Genomic DNA, 24,843 nt, shown 5'->3' with positions numbered 1-24,843 from the left:
GCCCCACAAGTTACAACATCCTTCACCCTGCAGGTGGTGGATTATTCTGGGTCACAACCTACACAACAAACACAACCTACTTGTACTTTTTTTCAGTGTGTATGTGAGAAAAGTTGGCACATTGAAGTAAAATATTTCACTCTGACAGAGTTTCAGGGCAACATTTTATTACTTTAGTGTCTCGGTGTAATGAATTGTCTCAGAATCCCATGTATTTATTTTTTTGCACATACAGGACCACAGGTGACAAATAAAGAAAAGCAAGAAACATGTGGGTGAAGGCAAGTCAGGATGTAAAATGAGTGTAGGTCTGATAAGGTCTGATGGATGATGACTCAAAAATTGGGTCAGAAGGAGGAAGTGGGCAAGCATGCGTGCATACAAACACACGCACACTGAGTGTGCGGCTTTAGATGGAAACCATCTGACAAAAAACTCAAGACGGCTTCATGGTAGAAACCCTGAACTAGAGAAGCACCAGTGTGTGAGTGTGTAAGGGAGTGTATTTAGACTATTCCTCTCTTTTTGATCACACTTTCCATTGCTGCCTTCTCTGAGATATCCAGACTGATCTTGTATTTGGCCAGAATCTTCAGAATGGGCCTCAGCTTTAGCCACCACTGAGTCTTGGGGATACGATGCCTAGAGAGAGGACAGGGAGACAGAGTCGTATGTATCAGTCAAATTACATGCTTTCCTGATTTTCTATGTAAAAATAACACCTTGTCTACAGAGGACACACTCAAATATGTAATTTCTGCAAATTTCAGTGCACAATTTCTATTTGTTTGCTATGTTTAACATGTACAATTTAACTTTAACGTATAAAAAACATAAAATGTTTTCTGTTTTTCCCCCAACATGTTTGATACTGCAAATAAACAGTAATTGTGCATTAGAATGTGCAGAAGTGTGTTCCCTGTAGAGGATGTGTAATTATTTTCACTTAGATATATATTTCACTTAAATTTATATATCTAAAATATATGTAAATTTGATTGGGTTGCACAAATATTTGCTTATTGTAATACATAATACTGTAGGTTAGAACAATACAAATTCATGATAAAGCAGTTGCACATTGTATCCCTAGGAATAAGAGAAAAAAGGATGTGTGGCAGATTCATCACTCACTCAAAGTCAGTGTTGTTTTTGAGCTCAGCAAGAGGCTGGAAGACCAAAGCTCTCTTCCTCATGCCCAGCACACAGGCAGAGTCTGGCGTGTTGGCAAAGATACGACCTGCACAAGCAATCACAGTCAAACTCACATAGATAGAAATAAGGCACATTTACTTATAAAGCACATTTATGGAACACGCATTATGCACTTTATTGTCATTCACATTTACCCCTTAAGTCAGATTATACTGTTTGTATGGGGGTTTATGTACCAAAAGTAGGCACAGTCTGTTTACATGACCATTTACAATCTCACTCCACTCCTTAGAATAAAACAGGCTGTTTTGGTGATTGAACCTTTTGGACCGATATATGTAAATTACTTCTACTCTGAGTGAGTGCCTGATCCCTTCACAAGGAAAACTAGGCACACCACATTTAAAAAGCAGTCCAGACTAACATATCGATGCTATCGTAACAAAACCTCTTATCTCCAACACGGTAACTTTACAGGAGAAGGAAAAAATTTCCTTTACTTTTAATATAAGTCAATGGAACAAAATGATTTTTTCCAAGTCATTTTGTGTCATTTCTTTTAGTCCATTCATCATGGAATTTATGCACAATGTAAAGGGCAACAGGTATTTTCAAATTATGTCAAAAACTGAAAAATGGGGATAGAAGCACTCTCTGGTGAAAATGTGTAATTGCTTGCAAGAACATTTTGTAATGTCGGTTGTGCTTGTTTGTGAGTGCATTGAAAGAATATTCAAAAAAACTCAGGCACTGCATAAAACTAGGGAGGAGAGCCAGAGAGAAGCCAGATAATAGAGAGCCATCACTAACCGTGTCTATAACATTCCTTCAATTTATCAGTCAGCCACAATACAGATTTAGCACCCATCTTAGTGCCAAAGTTCCTGTCGAACGGTGATGGAGTACCACCCTGGTAGAGGGAGAGAGAAAGAGAGAGAGCTCAGAAGGTGTCACAGCCCATCAGATAGACCAGACAGACAGAATACTAAGAGTATAGCAGCACTAGAACCTGTTGCATGTGCCCCAGCACATTTTTGCGGCAGTCAAATACTCCTTTGCCCTCCTCTGTGTACAGATTAAAGATGAAGTCTGTGGTGTAGTTGGAATTACACTTCTCATTCCTGCAGAGAAATGAATTCAGTGCAATGTTAGTCAGTGCAAACAATTTAAATCATCACTGTTAAAAAAAGCATTAGCAATATAGTACATTTATAGTAGAATGCAGAAACATTTTTACTGTTTTGTGAGTGAATGTAAAGAATTTTCTCAAGTGATTTTGGACCATGTCTATTGGTTCGTTCATCATTCATGCTTTGTCCAAATGATGCAGAAAAATAAAAAATGACAAAAATGTATATGAAGGTTTTTTAGGCAGCAATAAATGCAAAGTACCTAATTTAACAACATAAAAGGTATGAATAGAATAGAAAGGTAAACTCTTCTTCACACTTCTCAGTGAGAACTTTGACTAAATTTAGAAGAAAAATGGTTAGAAACGTCAAAGAAAAAAGTAAAAGAAGCCAACCTGAGGATGAGGCCTCTTTTCACAGTGGTCTTCATCTTTTCCACCAAATGCTCAACGTTTACCTGCCAATTAAACAATACATCACTGATTAATCCACACAAAACAGTAAAAATCATATATTTACCTACATGTAACTGCTTTAGCTTTTTGTTTACTGGTATGAAAATAACCTCCCTCCTTGCCACCAGTCCAGTCCTCCTATTGGTCCACCCTCTTTTACCTCTAGGTCATGGATGCCGAAAGGTTCCTCATAGATGTAGGCAGCATCAGCTCCTGCAGCGAGGCCTGCCATGGTTGCTAGATATCCGCAATATCCCCCCATAGTCTCTATGATGAAAACCCTGCGCTTCGTTCCAGCCGCTGACTGCTTTATCCTGTCGCAGGTCTTTCACAACACAAAGACTACATTAAGAATGTGTGGGTTTGCATAAGTGACTGTGTGTGAGTGTGTGTACGTAATTCTTACTGATGTGATGGTGTTGAGAGCAGTATCAGCTCCAATGCTGAAGTCAGATCCAGGAACATTGTTGGACACGGTGGCTGGAATAACAACAATAGGAATACACAATTCCTCATACTTCTCTCTTCCAGTTACCAACTCCAAACCTCCAACAAATGCCTTAGATACAGAGTAAAAAGAGACAGAAGTGCTTTAGTATTAACCCACTGAAGCACATCATGAACTATTATTTGTAAGTGGCAAGCAAAATCTAAAATCATAATGCATATGATTATACTGTGCATTGTTCATAAAAAATTTGAGAGGTGCACTTCATTGTTTTACAGTTACTGACTATATTACTTCTGTTACTGCACAATTTATTAGCCCCACTCTACCTCATCCAGAAATGGACCTCCACTGACCAGACATTACTTGGGAAAGGGCAGTGGGTGTACTAGTGTATCAGACACAGTGGGGCTGCTGTTTTTTTCACACTCAATGTCACTGCTGGGTTGAGAATAGTCCATCAATTAAATCCATCCATCCAACAGTGGTCCTGTGGCCAGAAACTGACCACGGATGAGGGCTAGAGTGGTGTTTCTCAAACCAGTCACCAATGCTGCCTAGGCAGTCCACATTTTTGATCCAACTTCACTTGTAACATACACCAATATAGCAACAATGTGGACATTCTGAGGGCCCAGTGGACCTCTTTGAGAACCACTAGGCTAAATGATGTATGATGCAAATTTTGCATGAAAAAGACCAGTTATAGTTTCTGTGTCGTGGAGTAGTAACTATTATTTATATGTGACTTTTGAATTGAGGCAGAACAGGGCTGTCCAATGTCACCACTGGCTTTAAGCAGGATTTGTTGTTTGACCAACTGATTACACAAGTGGAATCAGGCTTACTTTTCTTGTTTGGAATGAAAACCTGCAACCACACCAGACCTTAGTGGATAAAACTGGATGCCCCTAAAGTAGCAGCATAGTAAATGTAAATGACTATAGTAGATGGCTAGATTGGTAGATGTAAATGACTGACCCTTGCTAACTTGTTTTTTCAGCTTTTAGCACAGGGTATTTGGAATAAACGAAGGGGAGTTTATGACACAACACAGAGGAACATAATATCTGGTAGGTCAGTGGTCATATCATGGTCACTTTTTATTAATAGACAGGCTATAGGGGGGCTGATGATTGTGCGTCAATAGATGGGCTAGAGTCAGTAATATTAAACCTAAAATGACCCCTAATAAAAGGTCAATATGTATGAGTACTTCACCCTTTTTTTGCACAGGCATCCATGCAGTTATAAGTTGATATGTGAATGTGAATGCAAGCCCTGTATTTATTTTAGCTTAATATCTCACCTCAAATCCTCCAATGATGATCAGAGAATGGATATTAAACTTAGCTATATTCAGACTGATTTCTTCCATGATGTTTGCTGGCAGCATCCTGCACATGAACACAGAGAGAGGGCGACAGAGAGCTTCTGGCAACTGACATCCATTGGGTTTCATGATACATGATATCAGATTAGGTGAAGCAAGACAAAGTGCTATGAAGAACTCAAACATCTTTCAGTGGCGGTTAAGGGATTAAATGAGGTATCTTTTCACGATTGTCAGATATGTAGTACCTCTTAGTTCCCAAATTAGAGCCACCCTGTCCAGTCCAGTTTCCAACAGCGGCCCAGGAAATTGGCTCAATCTGGAAACAGAGAGCAGAGGGTGGGTTGATAAGTGCATTTACCCATTATATGTGCAGTGTCTACACTGTAATTTCCAATTTAGTTACATTTCCATGCGCGAGTCCCTCAAAGCCATCGTGAATGGCCAGCATGTTATGTCCCTGTAAGATGCCAATCCTGACTGCAGAACGCACTGCTGCATTCATACCAGCACACGGCGCACCCACGTTCATTATGGCTATATTTATATTGCTCTACAGAAAGAGGACAAAGAGATACATCAAAAAAGGACCAAACAGACAAAAAGACATGAATAAAATTGGAACAAAACCTCTTTACATCAACTTAAGTTTAAAGTGAAGACCATTTTGGACCTCTCCTGTAAACTTACCCTTCTGAAAGTACTAGTTTTTCTCTCACAGTGATGAATTGGCAGAAACGTAAAGTTGTTCTGAAGTTTGCATATAAAAGATGAATGGTAGTATAGCTGATTGACCAGCAGATGCAGCCACTTACCTTCACCTCAGCGGGGCTCACATGAGCCAGCAGCTTATACGTATTCCAGTTGTTCTCAAAACTCCTGCAGAGCAGAAGCAGTATATGCAGTGGATTCAGCTTCCTAATAGCACAAAACACGAGACAAAGGCAGAAAGATGGACAGACACAAAACTCACTTTCCCCTGAGCTTCACAGCCTCTTCAAACTTGCCCTCTGCCATGGCTTTGGTCACATCTTTAGTCTGCCAGACAAAGTCAAATATGTAGGAATGCATTTATTACTCTCTATAAATAAATGGTGCATCAGTAATCCAGGTAGTTTTTGTACTAATTTCCCAGATATCTACAAAAAATCTCAGATACAGACCAATAATTCCATATAGAAATATCCCTAGAAATGCATTACATATCAGCATAAATCCTTGTTACAAGAGTTATTATTTAGAGGGTTTGAAGCCTGAATTGTGGCTTTGCAAAATATTCTCAAACTGCAGACCAAATGCAAAATCTCAAAGAAAAGACTAAAGTAATACCAGTTCTGATTTGTGAGTATTTATAGGTCAAATCGTACCACTTGCACACATTCCATTAGGGGCAGTCTGATAGCCTGATTCCCAGACAGGCTGACCACACAGGCAGGTGTATCAGGAGTGGCCTCCAACAGAGCCATCACAGCCTCTACTCCCATCCTACTGCCCTGAAAGAGTGAGAGGAACACTTCATCTGACATCAGTGATACATGCATGTTATTTATGTGAATGTGCAGAGCTGCCATAACATACCAGGATTCTGTCAAAGGCTGAAGGAGTTCCTCCTCTCTGCACATGGCCCAGGATTGTCGATCGAGTGTCAAAGCCTAGCTTCTTAGTGACAAGCTATACACAGCCAAAGCACAAATGTTAACACTCTCTGCTTACAGAGTTAGCATTCATAATCATGTTCTGCGAGCTGTTTTGAGTAGATTCTTACATTCTTGACCATGTCACAAGTGATGGGTTTTCCAAAGCGATCCATAGCTCCTTCAGCCACAATGATGACATTTAGACGATAGCCCATACTTCTTTGCTGAAGAAATCAAACATTTATGCTGAGAAAAGTGAGAAATGATGAGAAATCCCAGTCATACCATCACATCATCATGATAATTCAATGAGGGGTAATGATAAGTGTGGTTTATTTTTCAAGAGATGGACAATATTTTCCTATCATACTACAAACAGATCTGCCATCATAGTATCCAATTAATTTCTTCTTTTTTTTTTCTCCACATGAGTTTAATCGAAGCCATCATCATGTTCACCCGATTCACATATTTAGAGGCTCCTGAAATATTAATAAACTGCATCAGATGTGTTAAAATAGATGTTTGGGCATCATTAAAATTGATCAATGTAAGAGACCAACTAAAGATGTCAAGGGGCACAGGGGTTGGTTGACACAGTGTTCATTTCTGGGTCAATAGGAGAAACATACACAAAAATGTAACATAAAAATGACTGCCATTTTTCACCACCTTCCTCTATTTTGCCAAGATCTCTGAAAGTTAAAATCTGTTAAAGGGGCACTAACTTTTTGAAACTCCTCATGAGTAAGCACATTATCAGAATGTTAGATTCAATATAGAAATGTTGAAATTACATTAATTTTAGTAGTAGAAACTGCAGTCATCCACTGTTTTTATGTATGACTTTACAAACAAAGAAGAGTAATCCTAGCTAACGTGTGAGTAGGGATGGTTGGCACATTGATTCTGGGGTTGGTTGGCACTTGTATTAGCCTGCTTAATGTAGGACTTTTGTCAAAAGCATATTATTTTACATTAGGTGCTGCACACTCACTAAATAGCACAACTAGAATGCAGTACTGTCACTGATTATATTAAAGTTACATTTGTAACAGGTTGTTTTTACCTCTAAGCTTTAAGCCATTTACTGATAAGTCCATCTATATCAGGATGGAAATAATATAAGTTTAAGCCCAAAATTATTAATATATTAAATGTTTTTTTAAGTTAACTGCACATTTATTTTAAAATATCAAATATGAAAAAAGTGACCCATTATGTTTTTCTTAGAATTGATTTGTAGTTTATCCCCTTAATATGCACCAACCAAACCCATGCAACCCCATGCTCAGCATTAATTGCATCACATGTCATGAATACATTACTTCCACTAAATATTTTCTGACATTAAAAGAGTCTGTTTTTAGCAAAGACCCCCAGCTTTGATTTTCTGCTACTTTGGCTACCCTAATGTATGGCATGGTATATGCGGTAGAGAGTGAAAACTGTACCAACAAACCCACTCTCTCCTACATCACTGCAAATTATTGTAATATTTTGGAAACAACTTCATGTCAATTACCATGTTGTGTTGTGTTTTAAATAAAACAAAAAAAATACTGTTTACTTCCATACTTTTGGTCTGTATGTGTACCTATTATTACTATTATTACATTGGCAAGTCTCCTGCACAGGTGATCTTCCCAGCCATCATCTGGAGGCATCTCAGGAATAAATACCCAGTCAGCACCGCTTGCCAGAGCAGTTACTAATGCCAAATACCTACACACACATAAATGCAGTAGAAAAGTATATTAACGCAGACTAGTACGCAAATAGAAAAAGAAAGGGTTTGATCTAGTGATACGTACCCACAGTGTCTGCCCATCACCTCTAGAATGAAGGCTCTTTGATGGCTGTAGATAGAGGAAGAGACAGACAAATTGGATTTTGTCTTCTAGATGTCTAGATGTGAGGTTCTGTGAGAAATGTGTCATGATGTGCAAAATCTCATCACCGGTGAGCATCTACACATATCCATTCTGACCTTAAACATAACCTCCAGGCCTGAATCGTCCATCAAAGTAAAGCCCACAAATCAATTAGATGCCGAAGTCATGAACTGGAGTTATAACAACACCACTTCTCCCTCTAGTGGGTATTTTAGTGAATAAGGCCATTTTCTACATTTTAGAGAGTGACGATTTGCTTCCTGGTAGCCGAAAACAACACAAGATTAATTTGCTTTCCCTAAATATACCACTTTAATAACTGCTACAGAGTGTCTGCAGCAACAACACTTATTATCACTTCAAGATGAATGGGCTGGCTAAGTTGCTGTATGCTAAATAGGCAGTCATGTAAATATGTTCATGGTTGTGACATCAAAACCATGACAAATTCAGAACTGGCTCTTGCGGCTTAGTTTGCATATACTGTACTGAATTGAGAGTGAATGGAACAATTTGAAACATTAACAATATTTTCATAGTACAACAAACCAACAAAACAAAGGTAGGAATGTGTGTGTGTGTACCTTTGTGCTGTGGTTGTAATGGCATCCACCACCTCTATGATCCTGTGTAAGGCTGAGTCGGTTCCGATTGTCATGTCAGTGCCACAGAAATCATTGTCTATGGAGCCAACCATCCCCACGATGTTCAGATGGGATGAGCGCCTGGCCTCCTCAGCTGTGATCTTACCTGCATAAGTAGGCAAACACGACTTAAAGGAATGGGACACAGGAAATTTATACAGTTTTCCCCATTTGTAGTCAATATACCAAGTTCTGTTTGGTGTCTAAAGCTTGGTGTGCAAAGTCTTCTAGCTAATTTCAGACAATAAACACCAAACTTGACTGATGGACTTGAGGGAGAAATGGTACAAATTAAATGTCTTCAGAAATTAATTATTTAAAACTGCTGCTCTCTAGATAGTGTTATAAAACTAGCTTAAAGTTTATTTGCCAATCATTGCTTGTCCGTGGATTACATTTATGTGATTCAGAAATATATATTTACGTTGGGATTTAATACTGTATTAACCAACATACAAAATTGCAATACTGCAAAGGTTTTAGGCATATTTAAATGCATACAAATAATATTAATACAATAATTAGTGATTTTATGTATGTCATTGTTTTCATTTGACCATAACCTCTGCCCAGTATTACTTGCAGTTATTGTCCAGTACCTGGTAGACTACTCATTACTTCATTAAATTGAATTAGGTATGCTGGCGATGTTATCTAACAAGTCCATGTGACAGTAAGAAGTATCATCTACTTTTCTGAAAAAAAATTGTGTTATTTTTTACTTTATATTTATTTGCATTTATTCTAACAACACATGCTTTCAATAATGTGCTTAGGTGCCTCTTTTGCATAGTACTTTATATAAAATATAAAATCAGTAAAAAATGACGGTTATGTATAAATAAATATGCTAAATAAACAAAATCTGGTGTCAGACAAGGTGTTTAGCACGCTAAAACTAGCCTATATTTTGAATGTTTTTTTAGGGATTAACAATTGTGGATTATGCAAAATGTTGTATACAAGAGGTAAACAAGGTTGATGTCAATCAGTTAGTACATTCAGCATGTAATAGTGTACTCATTCATCTTCTATTAACCATGTGAGCAGAGTCAGTGTCTGCAGAGTGTTAATAATGAGCTTTACTATGTTAAGCAGTAATCAGACAGTGTAGTGCAGTGGCAGTGCAGGATGGTTTGAGTCACACCTGCTTTGAGCAGGATCTGGAGCAGCTCACTCCATTCGGAGCGGAATTCATTGGCTCCAGTCAGGCTGCCGTCTCCGCCAATCACACACAGATTAGTGATACCCAGCTTCACCAGGTTACACGCTGCTTTAGTGCGGCCCTCCTTAGTGCGGAAATCCTTACAGCGGGCACTGCCAATCACCGTGCCACCCTGGAGTGGATAGGAAGAGGGTATAAGTATTGTTAAAAACTACATCTACTCATCTGATCTTTAAAGTCTGTTACATTTTATCCTTTAAAGTTTTCTTAAACTAATCTCTCTCTCCCATTGAATATCATGGATAAGAATTTGCTAAATTGGCTGAATTTGTTTATGTAAAACTATTTGTTATTAAGTTGTAAATTTAGCTTAGGGAAAGTGTTCTACACTGTTAGAAATAAAGGTACTGTGCAGGTACAATTTTCATCCATCAAGGTACAAACAATGTAAATGTTTTCAGTGGTTTTAAGGTCCAACTGTGTACCTTAACTACATTTTTCCCAGGTGAAAAGTACATATTTGTACCTTTTCATAACCTAATGCTTTAAAACAGAACAATAAAATAAAAGGCATGGAAATGAGATGGGATGTGTGGAGTCAGTGTGTTTACAATTATGCTCCCTGACTAAACCTAATGATATGTACCTTTGAGGGTACCACCCCTGACAGTACCTTTTTTTGTGAATGTAGTATTCTGAAGTTTTAGTGTTCAAAAGCTGAAGAAACTTCAATAGAACAGTTCTGGAAGGTATTCAATCTCATCCTTTTGGTAAGGTGTGTCTATCTTATCCAAAAAAACATTTTTTTGTAATTTTGTAATGGTTGATATTTTGAATTTTTATGACTTAGTCATATTTAAATAATCTATTCACAGAATTCAGCAACTGCACACTAGCTTGCATCATGAGTTTTGAGTTTGACTGTTTTTTTAAGGACAACTTTTACTGTCTATGGTAATCAATTCGTAAGATACATATGCTGAACACAGAAATGCAATCTAAGCTAAAGTGTCATGTTCATGGAACCGTTCATCTAAAACATCTACAGTCCTGGGCAAAAATCAAATGGGCCAAGCCCAAAAGGATAGAATGGTAGAACATTAAGCTTTTAATAGTCTTAACAACAAATAAAGTAATCTAATATGATAGCTTTTCCCTTTGATTTCTTTTAATGTTGAAGTTTTGTGTGGAATTTTGCAGACAGCGTTTTACAGAAAGAAGAGTCAGTATTTTTTCACTTAGCACAGATGGCTTCAAATGGTTGAAATGTTGAGTCTGACCAGGCCACAACCATCAGCAAAAACCATTATATTTTGGCCATTTTTGTGTAGTTGTAGATGGATATGCTGCTGTCTTGAAGTGATGCACTTGACTGTCAATGAAGTTCAGACTTTCTGTTGTTCAAATGCTATTTCAGTTACTTTAGTGGAGCAGTGGAGACGCGCAGTCAGGTGTGAAACCCTGTATGTAAGAAGCAGTGAAGAGCCAGTGGTGTCTGTATATATTACATGTTTTGTTAACTGGAGCTCTTTGACTGAACTCATTAAGTGGAACTCTTCTCACCAACATTACTGCATGTTACATCACAACAACATACCCTTTTCACCTAATACATGTTCCACTCCTTCTTCAAAAACTTTTGTGTTATTTATTTCATTTTTTGGACTTTTGCCCAATTATCTCTCTAGTGTCAGTTATCACCAATTCCTACTACCCACTGTTGGAATCTTCCTATAACATGCCTCATTACTAAAACTCACAAGGCCAGCAAGCACACCATGATCTCTTGGACTCTCTGCCATAGATGGATATGGAATCCTTCAGACGCAAGCTTGTGCAATTGCATTCTGTAAACCCAACAAATGTGAGATAGCACATGTGTAGAGGTTGAAGAGTATGTTTGGATGTGTAAAAAATTCAAGAATTAATGGAAATCTTCCCTGCCGTCTCATCTTTCAAGCTGTGAATGGCGCACTTGTGCTATGGTTAAATTATAGACCTCATTGCACATCTCACCCGTTGCACTGCTTTGTAAATTCTATTACTGTTCCACACCTAAAAGCCAGTTACCACACAAAATAATGAAAAGACTTAATGAAATACTCATAGGCCACTTTATTGAAAACACCTACCATATAGGTGCACTTTGTAGGTTTAAAAATACTGACTGTAGCCCATCTGTCGATGCTCAGTTTATCAGCCGCTCTCTATATCATCCATCAATGGAGAAGACTTATTGGTCACTTTATTAGACACACTTACTTTTTGGGTATACTTTGTACGTTTACAGTTAGAGAGTGCAGCTCATCTTTTTCCATGCATTATTTGTGTCAGGCGTCCTCTGGTCCTCTATCAGTGATCAGTTTCTGATGACAGGACCACTGTTGACTGGTTGCTTTTGGTGGATGCACTATTCTGAAACTCCGCTACATGGCTGTGCCTGATGCACTTACACCAGTATCAGTACCAGAACAGTACCTGTTCTGAGAACGGTCCCCTACTCCAGTCATACGTGGTCAGCAGTGATCCTTTGGTGGTCCCTTTCTACTGACAGACAGGCTAGAGGGCAGCTGATAACTTGTCCACCAACAAATGGCCTACAGTTTGTGACTGGACACCTACAAAGTGAACCTATATGGAAGGGGATTCCAATAAAGTAGCCAATGAGTATGATTCCTTCTTGTGGTGTTTCTGTTTTGTATATCTTGTGTATATTTGAGTACAAATAACCTTTACAATAATGTCATTACTAGACAATCTGGAGTTATGATATTTATTATTAGCATTAAGATATTATGAGTCATGCTGGGACTTTGAAACTTGTTAGTTTATATATCAGTATGGTAAGAAAGATAAACTGACTCAGAGCAGGTCTGATGTACACACAAAAGCAGAGAATTTAAGTGTATTTCCTACCAGCTGTAGCATCATAGATACACTCTCCCATGTTGCTAGGCAGATGTGGTCTCCTCCATCCACCAGACCCTGATATCCCTGCACACACAATGTTCATAATAAATTAGAATCATACAAAGCTGAATTATTTCCTTTATTAACTTCAGCAAATTGTCCTGCATATGGACACTTTGTGCATGGTCTTACCTCATGCACAAAGTAGACTTTAGCACCAGTGTAGATTCCCACTCGTACTGTTGCTCTAACAGCAGCATTCATACCTGTGAGAACACAAAATGAGAAACAGATTATTAGAAAAGCTCATACATAAGGTAAGATGTGAAGTGGAGCTGGATGAGGTGTGCAGATTTTGCAGCCAATTCCTGAGTACCATTCATTCTTTTATGAGCAGGGGCACTGCTAAAACAGTTTTAGGAGGGCTTTAACCCTGACGTGTCCTTTAGCCCTCCAAATAAATGCATATTATTAGATCAAATAATTTCTTGTTTTCTCATCCATACCTTATGCCCTATGAATTTAATAAAAAAAAAAGATTACTAAACCCAGGAAGAGTGGGAGAGAAAAAAGCTGAAGGAGACTGACAGGCTGAGGAAGCATATCTGATGGAGGTTCATGATCAAGATGAAAGCAAGGAAGAGCTGCTTAAGCTTTCAGTTAAAGCTAATAGTTAACCTGTTTCCCTAAATACATCCTCATTTGTAAGACTAAGTAAACATTCACATCATTATTAAACACGAAAGCACAACAACAGAACAAAATCACTCTCTTTCAAATTCCATCAAAAGAGACTGAACTGATCTATAATCTACACATTTAAATATATTAACATATATTGTTGTGGTCCAAAAAAACAGCAAAAAACAAAACAAGTATGCCCATTTCTGTCAGCCATAATGTGTCATAATGTAAACCATAATAAATTATGTCAGCCACAAAGAAGACTAGGGATGTGCATTTCAAATACTAATTTAATTGGGATATTAAATTGTGATACTAGAGTAATTCCTAACCACAGGCAAAGAAAATGAAAAAAAAAAACAAACAAAAAAAAAAACAGGTAGCAGAGCCAGTTTGACAGTTGACTTTTTAACAATTTAAAATTATTGACCTCTTTAGTAAGACCTTTTCCACAAGTATTGTCTATTTTTCATTTATGCATGGCAGTTTGCCTGAATCTATACTTCTGTTAGTGATGAGTATAGTTGAAATAACTCAATAATTAGTTACGTGTCAACATATGTTTGGCCTTATAATGTAACTTGACTGACATTGTGAAAGAATTAGTTCACCCCACATTTGTACTGTGGAACAAAAACTATTTAAATAACTCGGCTCTTTCTTTATGAAACCCCCTCAATTCTGTTCAGTTTTGATAACTGTAGGGTGATGGCTGTGGTCTACAGTAGTGCATCTAAACTGGTGCTTCTCTCACACAAAATTAGTCACACAACATGAAATAAGGAAGTGAAAGGTTCCAATAGCAAAAACAATTTAGTGTCTAGCTGACAAGTACAAAGGCTTTAATTATACAGTCGTGTCATGTGCACAACACACACAGAATTACACACTGTATATGAAACGTTACATTTGCTATGATATTATTATTATAATATATGAATTATTATTATCCCTTCCTGGATCGGGGCCTTGTCGTGGCGGAAGGGCTTGTGTGGTCTAGGGATCTTCAGAGCTAAGTTGTTGGGAGCAATATGCTCCTGGTAGGGTCTCCCAGGGCGAACAGGTCTGGAGTGAAGACCCAGACTAACACGATCCAAAGTTTATGCTCCATGAATATGGTACATCAAAAATCGTGTACCCTGCCCGGGAAAGGGTCACCGGGACCTACCCCTGGAGCCAGGCCTGCGGGTAGAGTTCCACGGCGAGCGCCTGGTGGCCGGGCAGCCCACGTAATCCGGCCGGGCTCAGCCCGAAGAGGCAACGTGGGGAGGCCATGTGGGCCCACCACCCGCAAGGTCCAGCATGGGGGAGCGGTGCAGTGCCATATTGGCAGTGGGAGATGGCGGGGAGGCCCTAGTTGGCCTAGGCCCCTGCAGCAGAAACTAGCTCTTGGTACATGGAACGTAACCTCACTGGGGGGGGGGAAGGAGCCGGAACTTGTGCAGGAGGTTGAGAGGTACCAACTAGATATAGTTGGGCTCACCTCCACCCACAGTGTCGGCTCTGGAACCAAACTCCTGGATAGGGGTTGGTCTCTCTCCTACTCAGGGGTTGCACAGGGTGAGAGGCGCCGGGCGGGTGTGGGGATACTCACAAGTCTGGTGACCAGGCAGTTGGAGTTTGTCCCGGTGGACGAGAGGGTCGCCTCAATGCGAATTAAAATTGCAGAGAGGAAAACTTTGACTGTTGTCTGTGCGTATGCACCAAACAACAGGTCAGAGTATTCGGCCTTCCTGGAGTGAGTGGGTGGGGTTCTGGAAAGGGTCCCGCCTACAGACTCCATAGTCCTACTGGGAGACTTCAATGCTCACATTGGCAATGACTGGGAGACCTGGAGAGGCGTGATTGGGAAGAACGGCCTGCCCGATCTAAACCCGAATGGTGAGTTGTTATTGGACTTCTGTGCCAGACATGGATTGTCCATAACGAACACCAAGTTCGAACACAAGGATGTTCATAAGTGTACATGGTACCAGAGCTCCTTGGGTCAAAGGTCAATGATCGACTTTGTTGTCGTTTCATCTGACTTGGGACCATATGTTCTGGACACTAGGGTGAAGAGAGGTGCTGAGCTGTCAACTGATCACCATCTGGTGGTGAGTTGGATCAGATGGCAGGGAAGACTGATGGTCAGACCCGGTAGGCCCAAGCGAATGGTGAGGGTGTGCTGGGAATGACTTTCAGAGGCCCCTGTTCGGAATGATTTCAACTCCCACCTCCGGGAGAGATTTTCTCACGTCCAGGAGGAGGTAGGGGACATGGAGTCTGAATGGACCCTGTTCAAAACCTCCATTGTGGAAGCTGCCAGGCGTAGCTGTGGCCAAAAGCTTGTGGGTGCCTATCGGGGCGGTAACCCAAGAACCTCCTGGTGGACACCGGTGGTGAGGGAGGCCGTCAAGCTGAAGAAAGAGGCCTTTAGGGACTGGTTGGCCCGAAGGACTCCCGATTCAGCAGATAGGTACCGACAGGCAAAAAAGGTGGCAGCTGCAACTGTGGCAGAAGCAAAATCCAGGGCATGGGAGGAGTTTGGTGAGGCCTTGGAAAAAGACATTCGTTCGGCCTCAAAGAGGTTCTGGACAACTGTCCGGCGACTCAGGAGGGGTCGGGGTGGCTGCACCCAAGCTGTATTTCAAATGACTTCAAATGAGGATATTGTCGGTCGGTGGAAGGAGCACTTTGAGGAACTTCTTAATCCGGGAGACGTGCCTCCCTCACGGGAGTCAGGGCCAGAGGCTTCTGGGGTGTCAAGTTCCATTTCCCTGGTGGAGATCACTGAGGTAGTTGGTAAGCTCCTCAGTGGTAAGGCACCGGGGGTGGATGAGATTCGTCCAGAAATGCTTAAGGCTCTGGATATTGTGGGGCTGTCATGGCTAACACGCCTTTGCAATATTGCATGGACCTCGGGAAGTGTACCCTTGGACTGGCAGACTGGGGTGGTGGTCCCTATTTTTAAAAAGGGGGACCGGAGGGTGTGTGCCAATTATCGGGGTATCACACTGCTCAGCCTCCCTGGGAAAGTCTATGCAAAGGTGCTGGAAAGGAGACTCCGACCGATAGTTGAACCTCAGATTGAGGAGGAACAATGTGGATTCCGTCCCGGCCGTGGAACAATGGATCAGCTTTTCACCCTCTCACAGATTGTTGAGGGGGCATGGGAGTTTGCCAACCCAGTCTACATGTGTTTTGTGGACTTGGAGAAGGCTTATAACCGTGTTCCTCGAGATATCTTGTGGGAGGTCCTCTGGGAGTATGGGGTGCCGGGGCTACTACTCGGGGCTATCCAATCTCTGTACACCCGGAGTGAGAGCTGTGTCCGTATACTCGGCATTAAGTCAGACTCTTTCAGGGTTAGCGTTGGACTTCGCCAGGGTTGTGCTCTGTCTCCACTCTTGTTCGTGATATTCATGGACAGAGTGTCCGGGCGTAGCCGGGGTCAGGAGGGCATTATGTGTGGAGGCCGGAGGGTGGCGTCTCTGCTATTTGCAGATGATGTTGTTCTTTTGGCGGAATCACATGGATGCCTCCAACGCTCGCTGGAGCGGTTTGCAGCTGAGTGTGAAGCGGTTGGTATGCGGATCAGCACCTCCAAGTCTGAGTCCATGGTCTTGGCCTGGAAAAGGATGGCATGCCCACTCCAGGTAAGGGGAAAGGACCTGCCCCAGGTGGAGGAGTTTAAGTATCTTGGGGTCTTGTTCACGAGTGACGGGAAGAGGGATCGTGAGATTGGCCGTAGGCTGGGACAGGCGGCAGCAGTAATGCGGCCACTGTACCAGACTGTATTGGTGAAGAGGGAGTTGAGCCAAAAGGCGAAGCTCTCTGTTTACCGGTCGATCTACATCCCAACCCTCACCTATGGTCATGAGCTGTGGGTAATGACCGAAAGAACGAGATCGCGAATACAAGCGGCAGAAATGAGCTTTCTTCGTCGGGTGGCGGGCTACACCCTCTGCGATAGAGTGAGAAGCTTGGTCATCCGGAAGATGCTCAGAGTAGAGCCGCTACTCCTCCGCATTGAGAGGAGCCAGTTGAGGTGGTTCGGGCATCTGATCCAGATGCCCTCTGGACGCCTCCCGGTGGGGGTGTTCCAGGCACGGCCTACCGGGACAAGACCCCGTGGCCGCCCTAGGACCCGCTGTAGGGATTATGTCTCCAAGTTGGCCTGGGAGTGGCTTGGGGTCCCCGGGAATGAGCTGGAGGAAGTTGCGGGGGACAGGGTCATCTGGGATTCTCTGCTCTCCCAACTGCTACCGCGACCCTGTGTGGACTAAGCGGGCAACGACGATGATGATGATTATTATTATGATGGACTTTAGCATGACAAATGCAAGGAACATGAAGGCTGTGGTAAAATAAAAGAGGTATGAAATTCTGTTTTCTGATACAATTTAGTTTATAGCTTCCCTTGTTTTACCACTGGTAGTATTCACTTCCTTTCACCACTAATGCACTGGTAGCTGATTTTGTCCAGAATTTTGGCATCCTGTTTAATGTCCTCCAAACTGATGAATAATAATCTGCATGTTTAAATGAAAGGTCACTGTCTATTTCACAATCTACAGTTCAGTAACTCATGCCTAAGCATTAATTACAGAGCGCTAAGCACTGTTGGTTTAGAATCACAGTGTACAGCTAACCAATCACAGGGAGTGTGAAATAAACTTACACTTGGCCCTGGTCCAAACCTTTTATCTGGTCATCTGGTCTAGCACACGTGGAAACACACTCCCGCTAATCTGACCCACTCATTGCTTTAGGACCATTGAAAAGGACAAGCAGGGCAGCTCAAGTGTCGGAGTGTAGGAGCGAGCCACAGGAGAGAGCAAACCTCACTGCCCACCTCTCAACTGCAACCTCAGCAAAGGTCATTCAGCTAAATATAACAGCCTTCAGACGCACAGAGAGAGAAAGAGAGGGGGGGGGGGGGGGAGAAAAACTAGAGGATCTTCAGGGTTACCAGATGATACCAGATAAAGTCAAAGGTCCGCTTGCTAAAGGTTGGCCGAAAGGTCGCAATGAAAGTTCTGTGACCTCTCACAACCTTTCAGATTTGGGAATCATGTTGCTAGTTCTGGCTGTTCAGGCAGCACAAGAACAGAACAAGTGCCTCTCATCACATTCGTTAACTCTATTTTCACCAGTAGTCTTACTTTGGCCTGTAAACATTGTTTAGTGATTTTTTTTTGTTAACAGGATGATTTATTTATGTAGAAAACATAATTAAATCTGAATCTATGTTGTTGTTGTTTTACAAAATCTTTTTTAAAACTTTTTTGCATGATTTCAAACTCCAGTTCCCTTTGCATTGTGTTAAAATGATGAATGGACCAATAGAAATGACCCAAAATGAAATGATATTTTTTTAGATGAAATTCCATTACAAGTTAATAGTGTTTTTCTTCTCCTGTAAAGTTACCACCTTGGAAGTATAGCCTTTACCACAAGATCACTGGGAGGGAAAAGTACTACTACACTTTTAAACATTTCTTAGTTCTGCTTTACAAATCAAAACATCAAAACATTTTTGGTCAGCAACACAAGTTTGCTCATCACTAACAATTACTTTGACTGACTAACTTTGACTACCTTTAAATACATAAGAAGCTGCATTTCATTTCCTGTTTAAATAATGGGAAACTACATGTGTACACATAATGTAGCATTAATCTCTCTTTATATGAAAGGTTTTGCTGCAAAACCCATAACAGACCACTTTCAAGATTTTTCTTTCCTTGTAATGTAAGTTGTTGGGAGTGGGCTTTACACATGTAAGAAATATTAATCCTCCATTAGTATTAAAACCACCTTTATTAGATAAATAAAAATTCAATTCCATTACACATCAGCGATTATTCATTTCAGGAACTTAGATCTAAAATTGTTATGAACAGATCTAAAGTAGTTTGGAATGAAATTCTTCATACATCCAAGAACACACCTATTCTTCTCGTTCCCTTTGCCTGGCCTATACTCCCTCTGCCTGGAAATCTTTTTCACAACTGGCCTACTAGTGACAATTTCGCTGTAGACCAGATTCTCTCACCTTGTGCATCCCCTCCAGATGTAAGGACAGCAATGGCCTTCCCCACACCCATTGTGGTGGGATTCACCGGTGTTGCCTGCATTGTGATAAGCTGGCCTGAGGCAGAAAAAGAAAGAACCAAAACCTACAGTTGGAAAAAGAGATGAACTCCTCACTCTCCCTCTCTGTTTCTCCCAGACTGTTCTCTCTCAGACTCAGGGGGGAAAGTAATTAATCTAGACTAGGGGGATACCCTATAACACCCCCTCCCAGCTCTCCTTGGCATGCAGTGACGCATACCACACCAACCCCCAATCCCTGTTAAAAATTCACACATACATACACCAGACAAACCCTGTACCCTTACAAATCGAAATATGTGATTAGAGTTTTTAATGTAAGGACACAGGTACACACATGAACACACTGTTGGAAACGTCCTGCTCTGAGAGACTACTTGACATTTCCAGCTCTGGCCTAGACCACACTGATCATAATCACTCACTCCTCTTTTGGCCTGCCTGCTGGCTTTGTCAGCTGTTACTGTGAACTGAATATTATGACAGTGATCTTTATTGAACTAACGTTGGCTCTATCATCAGGAGGTAAGTTCAGTCCCAAGTGATGCCACAGCCATCCAAGGTTTGGTTTGATGCTGGAAAATGTTCACAAACATTCAGTGAGACAGGTGAGGAAGTGAGTAAGAATTTATACCATCTTATGTCCTTAGCCGTACCCAAACAGGATGCTGCTAAACCCGTGCCAGACACTCAACAATTAACAATCCTTTTACTTTCATCATTGGGGCAGTTGTGGGCTGGAAGACAGGGGAAGAGCCTTGCGACTGGAAGTTCGCCGGTTCAATCCCCTGAACTCACAGAAAATGACTGAAGTGCCCTTAAGCAAGGCGTCTAACCCCAAGCTGTTCCCTGGGTGCTGCAGATAGGGCTGCCCACTGCTCCAGGCACATGTGCTCACTGCCCCTAGTGTGTATCTTCACAAGTGTGTATGTGGTGTTTCACTGCACCAATGGGTAAGATTGCAGAGGTGAAATTTCCCCATTGTGGGTCTAATAATGGTCACTTAATCTTAAAGGGTGCCCTACCTAATTAAGCTAGTGATGATGACCAGTGTCCTGGGGGATACAGGGTGTTCCTTTTTGTTTTACTTTGCATATATTCCAGGAACACCTTCCTGGTGAAGGTGAACAATCATGTGTCAACCCATGGGCAGAGCTTGTAAGTGGGCTACCCTATAACTCTGAATAAGGATACTGAAACCAAGACTGTGGAAGAGTTCACAGCCCCTCTTCATATCAAGTTTGGAGATCCAGCAGGACAGATCTTGCCAGAACTTTTTGAGAGGAGGATATCCTAGTCCTGTTCCAGTCCCTATGTCACTATGGAATATGTGTTCCTTAGATGAGATCTGATACAAGGACTCCCTGGCAGTCAACAAACTGTGAGTGAGGATGTCCAGTTAAACTGCCATTCCTACTGAATCAATAACAGTGTCAATTCCTTTCCTGTCTTTTCCTGATTTTTTGCTCCCTGTCCTAGGATCTGGTTACAATTCAAGCCTTTTCCTAAGGAAGGTGAACTGCTGCCTTACTTGAGGGTTTGGCACAGTTCCCTATTCCATTTCCTGTCTCATTCTGTCTTTCTGTCTGTGCCCCAGGTCATACCATTGTTCAAATCCCCACCTACATGATCCCTGTGACTTTGGATCTCACAGTCTTGCTCAGGTCCATCTGGCAACCAGCACAAGAGTTTGTCTGGCCTCAGGCTGTACAATCCTTCCAGTACTTCAGCTGTTTTACTGTCTGCTGATTCTACCCCCTGACCCTTGATGCATCCACACTAACAGAGCTGCTTGATGTCCAGAAAGGTGCTGTTCCACTGCCACAGACTCTGCTCCCATTTGTTAGTCAATGAGAGAGCAATACCTGGGCCTCCAGCAGCATTATTGTATAGAGTTGGGAAGCCTTGGGAAAGAGTGTTACCTGTAGACTTGGAGAGCATCACTATGCGGATGCTTGTGGAAATGGTGTCACCTGTCTATGTCCGTCTGTCTTCATTTTTATCTATGTCCTTTTAATCTCTGCTCTTCCATGGGACAGCAAAGAGGCCATCCACCTCTCTGGCTATTATTGTTACTCCTGTTTTATCTCTAGCCTTGATTCAGTGCCTTTGTCTCCTTCCTTGTCATGGCTCAATTTTAGAGTTATTTCCTGCTCCACTTCTTCCTCTCTGGCATGATGTTCTTGCACTTCATATTGGGAACTGGGAGACCTAATAAAGCTACTCAGGGCTGGCAGTGTGACACTTGTGTCTTGTACACTTTACGCACATTTACACAGACATTTACACTGACTGTCACTGATTTCTATGTGAAGGGCTACCACACACACACACACACACACACACACACACACACACACACACACACACACAGACTTACTTCCATGCTGTGTGACACTTGAGCCATAGAAGCCCCTGAAGAATCCACGTGTAGAGTTTTCAGAAATATGCTTTCCATCTGCAACATAAATGTTTTCAAGAATATTCAGTAATCCATTATACGATTGGTCATTTAAAGCATCTGCATATGGATGCAGCACCCAATTGAATCTTTATTCATGCTGTCACGCATATCCCTGTTTTAAAAATCTATTCAATATTCAAAGCTAATGTCAAAACACTCTGACCTTATTTTCACACACACAGCAGTGTAAGTATTTCTGACTGTCTGCCTTTTTTGAACCCTGTCCAATGAGACGGTTAATGATCTTTAGTTACAGGAAGGATTTTGTGCAGGGAAGGATGATCAAGGTGCAACTTGTTTTACGGTAGAAATTTCACATAATGTGTATTCTTTTGTGCTTACTGTAAGATCAGTCTGTAACAGAATAGAAAATATATAGCAAATAATAAACTGGGATTTAGTATCCACTGTTCAGAAGGAAACGTGAAGATTTCCCAGCCCGCTGGAATAGTCTCCTAATGTGATTATGCCAAAGAGCGGATTAATGCACCTGTAATCTACAACTCTCTAGCTACTTAACACACACACACACACACACACACTCAGACTCTCTCCCCCTGTCTCGGCTGTCTAATGTGCCATCAGTAATTAACTAATTAGGTCAAGTCAGTCTGTTCAGATTGCTGTCCATGTTCTTGTGGTTTCTCTCTATTGACCAAAGAAGAAGGTTAGATCAAGCTGTTTCTACCTACCACCTCACACGTCACTTAGTCTACAATTTGGAATAGAGTACTGGGTGGTCTGCATCTGCATTAGCTCTACAATGCCTAGCTCTACAATGCCTATAACTTCTTCACTCTTGCTCTTTAAGAGGTTATTTAAAGAGTTAAGATAAACCTCCTTAAGACTAACTAATACTCTACAGGCTCACTTACTCTAGTGGCATATACATCAACAAATGAGCTATTTATGGACCAAAAAAGGTTAATAATATGGTTTAAAGTCAATGTCAATCAATCTATTAATGCTCTTGGTGGGAGGACAGAGCAAATTCAAGTTTGAAAAAGACATTTTCCTTTTTTGAAGCCCCTCCCCTGACCACATAGGCCAGCTGTGTGACCATTAAGTGCTGTGTCATTTAGTCATCCGCCTGACTGCCTGTTTGCCAAAATATCAGGAAACCAAATACTACACACCAACACACACAGTATCTGCAGACTCATGTACCTAAATAGCCTGCTGTTCTACACTTACACTACTATAGTAACTACAATCCACCAACAAACCTTAAAGTGAATGAACTACAGATGAGCAGATAGACATAAACATAGATAGGCTACACTCACACACAAACACACAGACACACAAGCACTGTTCATACCGTGAACAGCATTGGCATGATAGCGAATCTTCCTGCGAGTGAGGCGCCAGATCAGCACGGCCAGCGCAATATGTGGAATCCAGTGGACCAGGCGAAAACCCAGCTCCAAACTGTTCACACACAAGCCCAGCAAACATACACTGGTCTCGCACGCCGACACAAACACTTCCCAAATGGACACACACACCTGCCAGACACGCACACACCTGTCCCAAACCGCCTCCATTATTCCCAGCAGAATGAGGTGGCGAGGTGGCCATGACCAGGGCTTATAAGTATTATTAGAGCTGACCTCACATATGTTCTCTCTCTCTCTCTCTCTCTCTCTCTCTCTCTACCTCCCTCTGTCTACTTTCTCTCTCTCTCTGTCCCTTTCTCTCACTGCCACCATCTGTTTCTTGTCTTTTGTCTTTAATGCTATTCTTACTTTCTTTTACAGCCTTGTTTTCCTCCATGTATTCATTATGCCCTAACTTTTATGCTGTACATTACAATTAATGTCCAGCCCTTTTTCTCTTTTGTGATCAGTCTCTGTCCTTATCATACTCTCTTTCTCTCTCTCTCACTTTTCCATCCATATTTCCAAGTGCAAATGAGTTAATTCTATTCATCTTCTGAGTTTAACACACTGGAAAACATATATAAAAATATAAATTCTCCTTGTTTTCTATCTTCTGTTTCTGAGTCACCCCAGCAAACTGGTTCCAGCTGAAGAATGGAGAATTAACTTAATTATACTCAATTATAATTATAATTATAACTGAATATTTAATATATATTCTAATAATGTAATTTAATCAGTATTTGTTAATTCACTTTTCTATGGCCATGTCTTTATTTTTATTTTGCACTCTACAATCTACACTACCAGTTAAAAGTTTAGACAGACCTGATTGTATGATTTGCAATTTTCTTAAAGACATTTTGACCTAAAGGCTCATGTTTAAAGTTTATTTTTATAAATTGTTGTTTAAGACAAATATAAATTAAACAATATTTAAGAAACATTTCTATTTTAGAGTTGGAAAATGCAGAGTTTGAACCCCAATTATTATATCATCCTAAGTAAAGGTTAATTAGTGGGATGTCTGTCATTGTAAATGCATTGTTGATATGAGAGATGGCTGGTTTAAATGGTCAAATGGGCAATTTGGTATCAAGCCAGGTTTTCTGACTGGAGTAATTCCAGGTGAATTCTTTCATAGGTTTGGTCTCCTCATTATTATTTTAATACCTGTTTTATGTGTAACTTTAATTAAGATTAAGTGACCCTTATTAGTCACACAATGGGGAAATTTCTACTCCGCATTTAACCCATCCGTGAAGTGAAACACCACATACACACTAGTGAGCACACACACACTAGGGGGCAGTGAGCACACTTGCCCGGAGTGGTGGGCAGCCGAATCCGCAGAGCCCGGGGAGCAGTTGGGGGTTAGGTGTCTTGCTCAAGGACACCTCAGTCATGTGCTGTCGGCTCTGGGGACCGAACCGGCGACCTTC

The 24,843-nt window shown here is 41.2% G+C and overlaps 1 protein-coding gene across 1 annotated transcript; it reads right to left on the bottom strand.

Annotated features, from left to right (window-relative positions):
• Positions 1 to 147: 147 nt before the first annotated feature.
• pfkmb (phosphofructokinase, muscle b) lies at positions 148 to 23,595 on the bottom strand. The gene is made up of 24 exons (XM_017719935.1): positions 23,341 to 23,595; positions 21,936 to 22,013; positions 19,497 to 19,592; positions 12,965 to 13,038; positions 12,779 to 12,856; positions 9,845 to 10,034; positions 8,638 to 8,803; positions 7,973 to 8,017; positions 7,775 to 7,883; positions 6,287 to 6,382; positions 6,100 to 6,192; positions 5,889 to 6,014; positions 5,495 to 5,559; positions 5,337 to 5,400; positions 4,928 to 5,074; positions 4,770 to 4,840; positions 4,498 to 4,585; positions 3,147 to 3,299; positions 2,901 to 3,065; positions 2,681 to 2,742; positions 2,165 to 2,276; positions 1,966 to 2,065; positions 1,135 to 1,240; positions 148 to 642 (listed from the first exon to the last, which is right to left on the bottom strand). The coding sequence occupies exons 1-24, from the start codon at positions 23,564 to 23,566 to the stop codon at positions 507 to 509; spliced, it is 2,646 nt and encodes an 881-aa protein (XP_017575424.1). The 5' UTR covers positions 23,567 to 23,595; the 3' UTR covers positions 148 to 506.
• Positions 23,596 to 24,843: the final 1,248 nt, after the last annotated feature.

Source organism: Pygocentrus nattereri, chromosome 26, assembly GCF_015220715.1.
Source record: "Pygocentrus nattereri isolate fPygNat1 chromosome 26, fPygNat1.pri, whole genome shotgun sequence".
NCBI classification, from domain to species: domain Eukaryota; kingdom Metazoa; phylum Chordata; class Actinopteri; order Characiformes; family Serrasalmidae; genus Pygocentrus; species Pygocentrus nattereri.
This window is presented reverse-complemented; position numbering and strand designations above follow the sequence as displayed.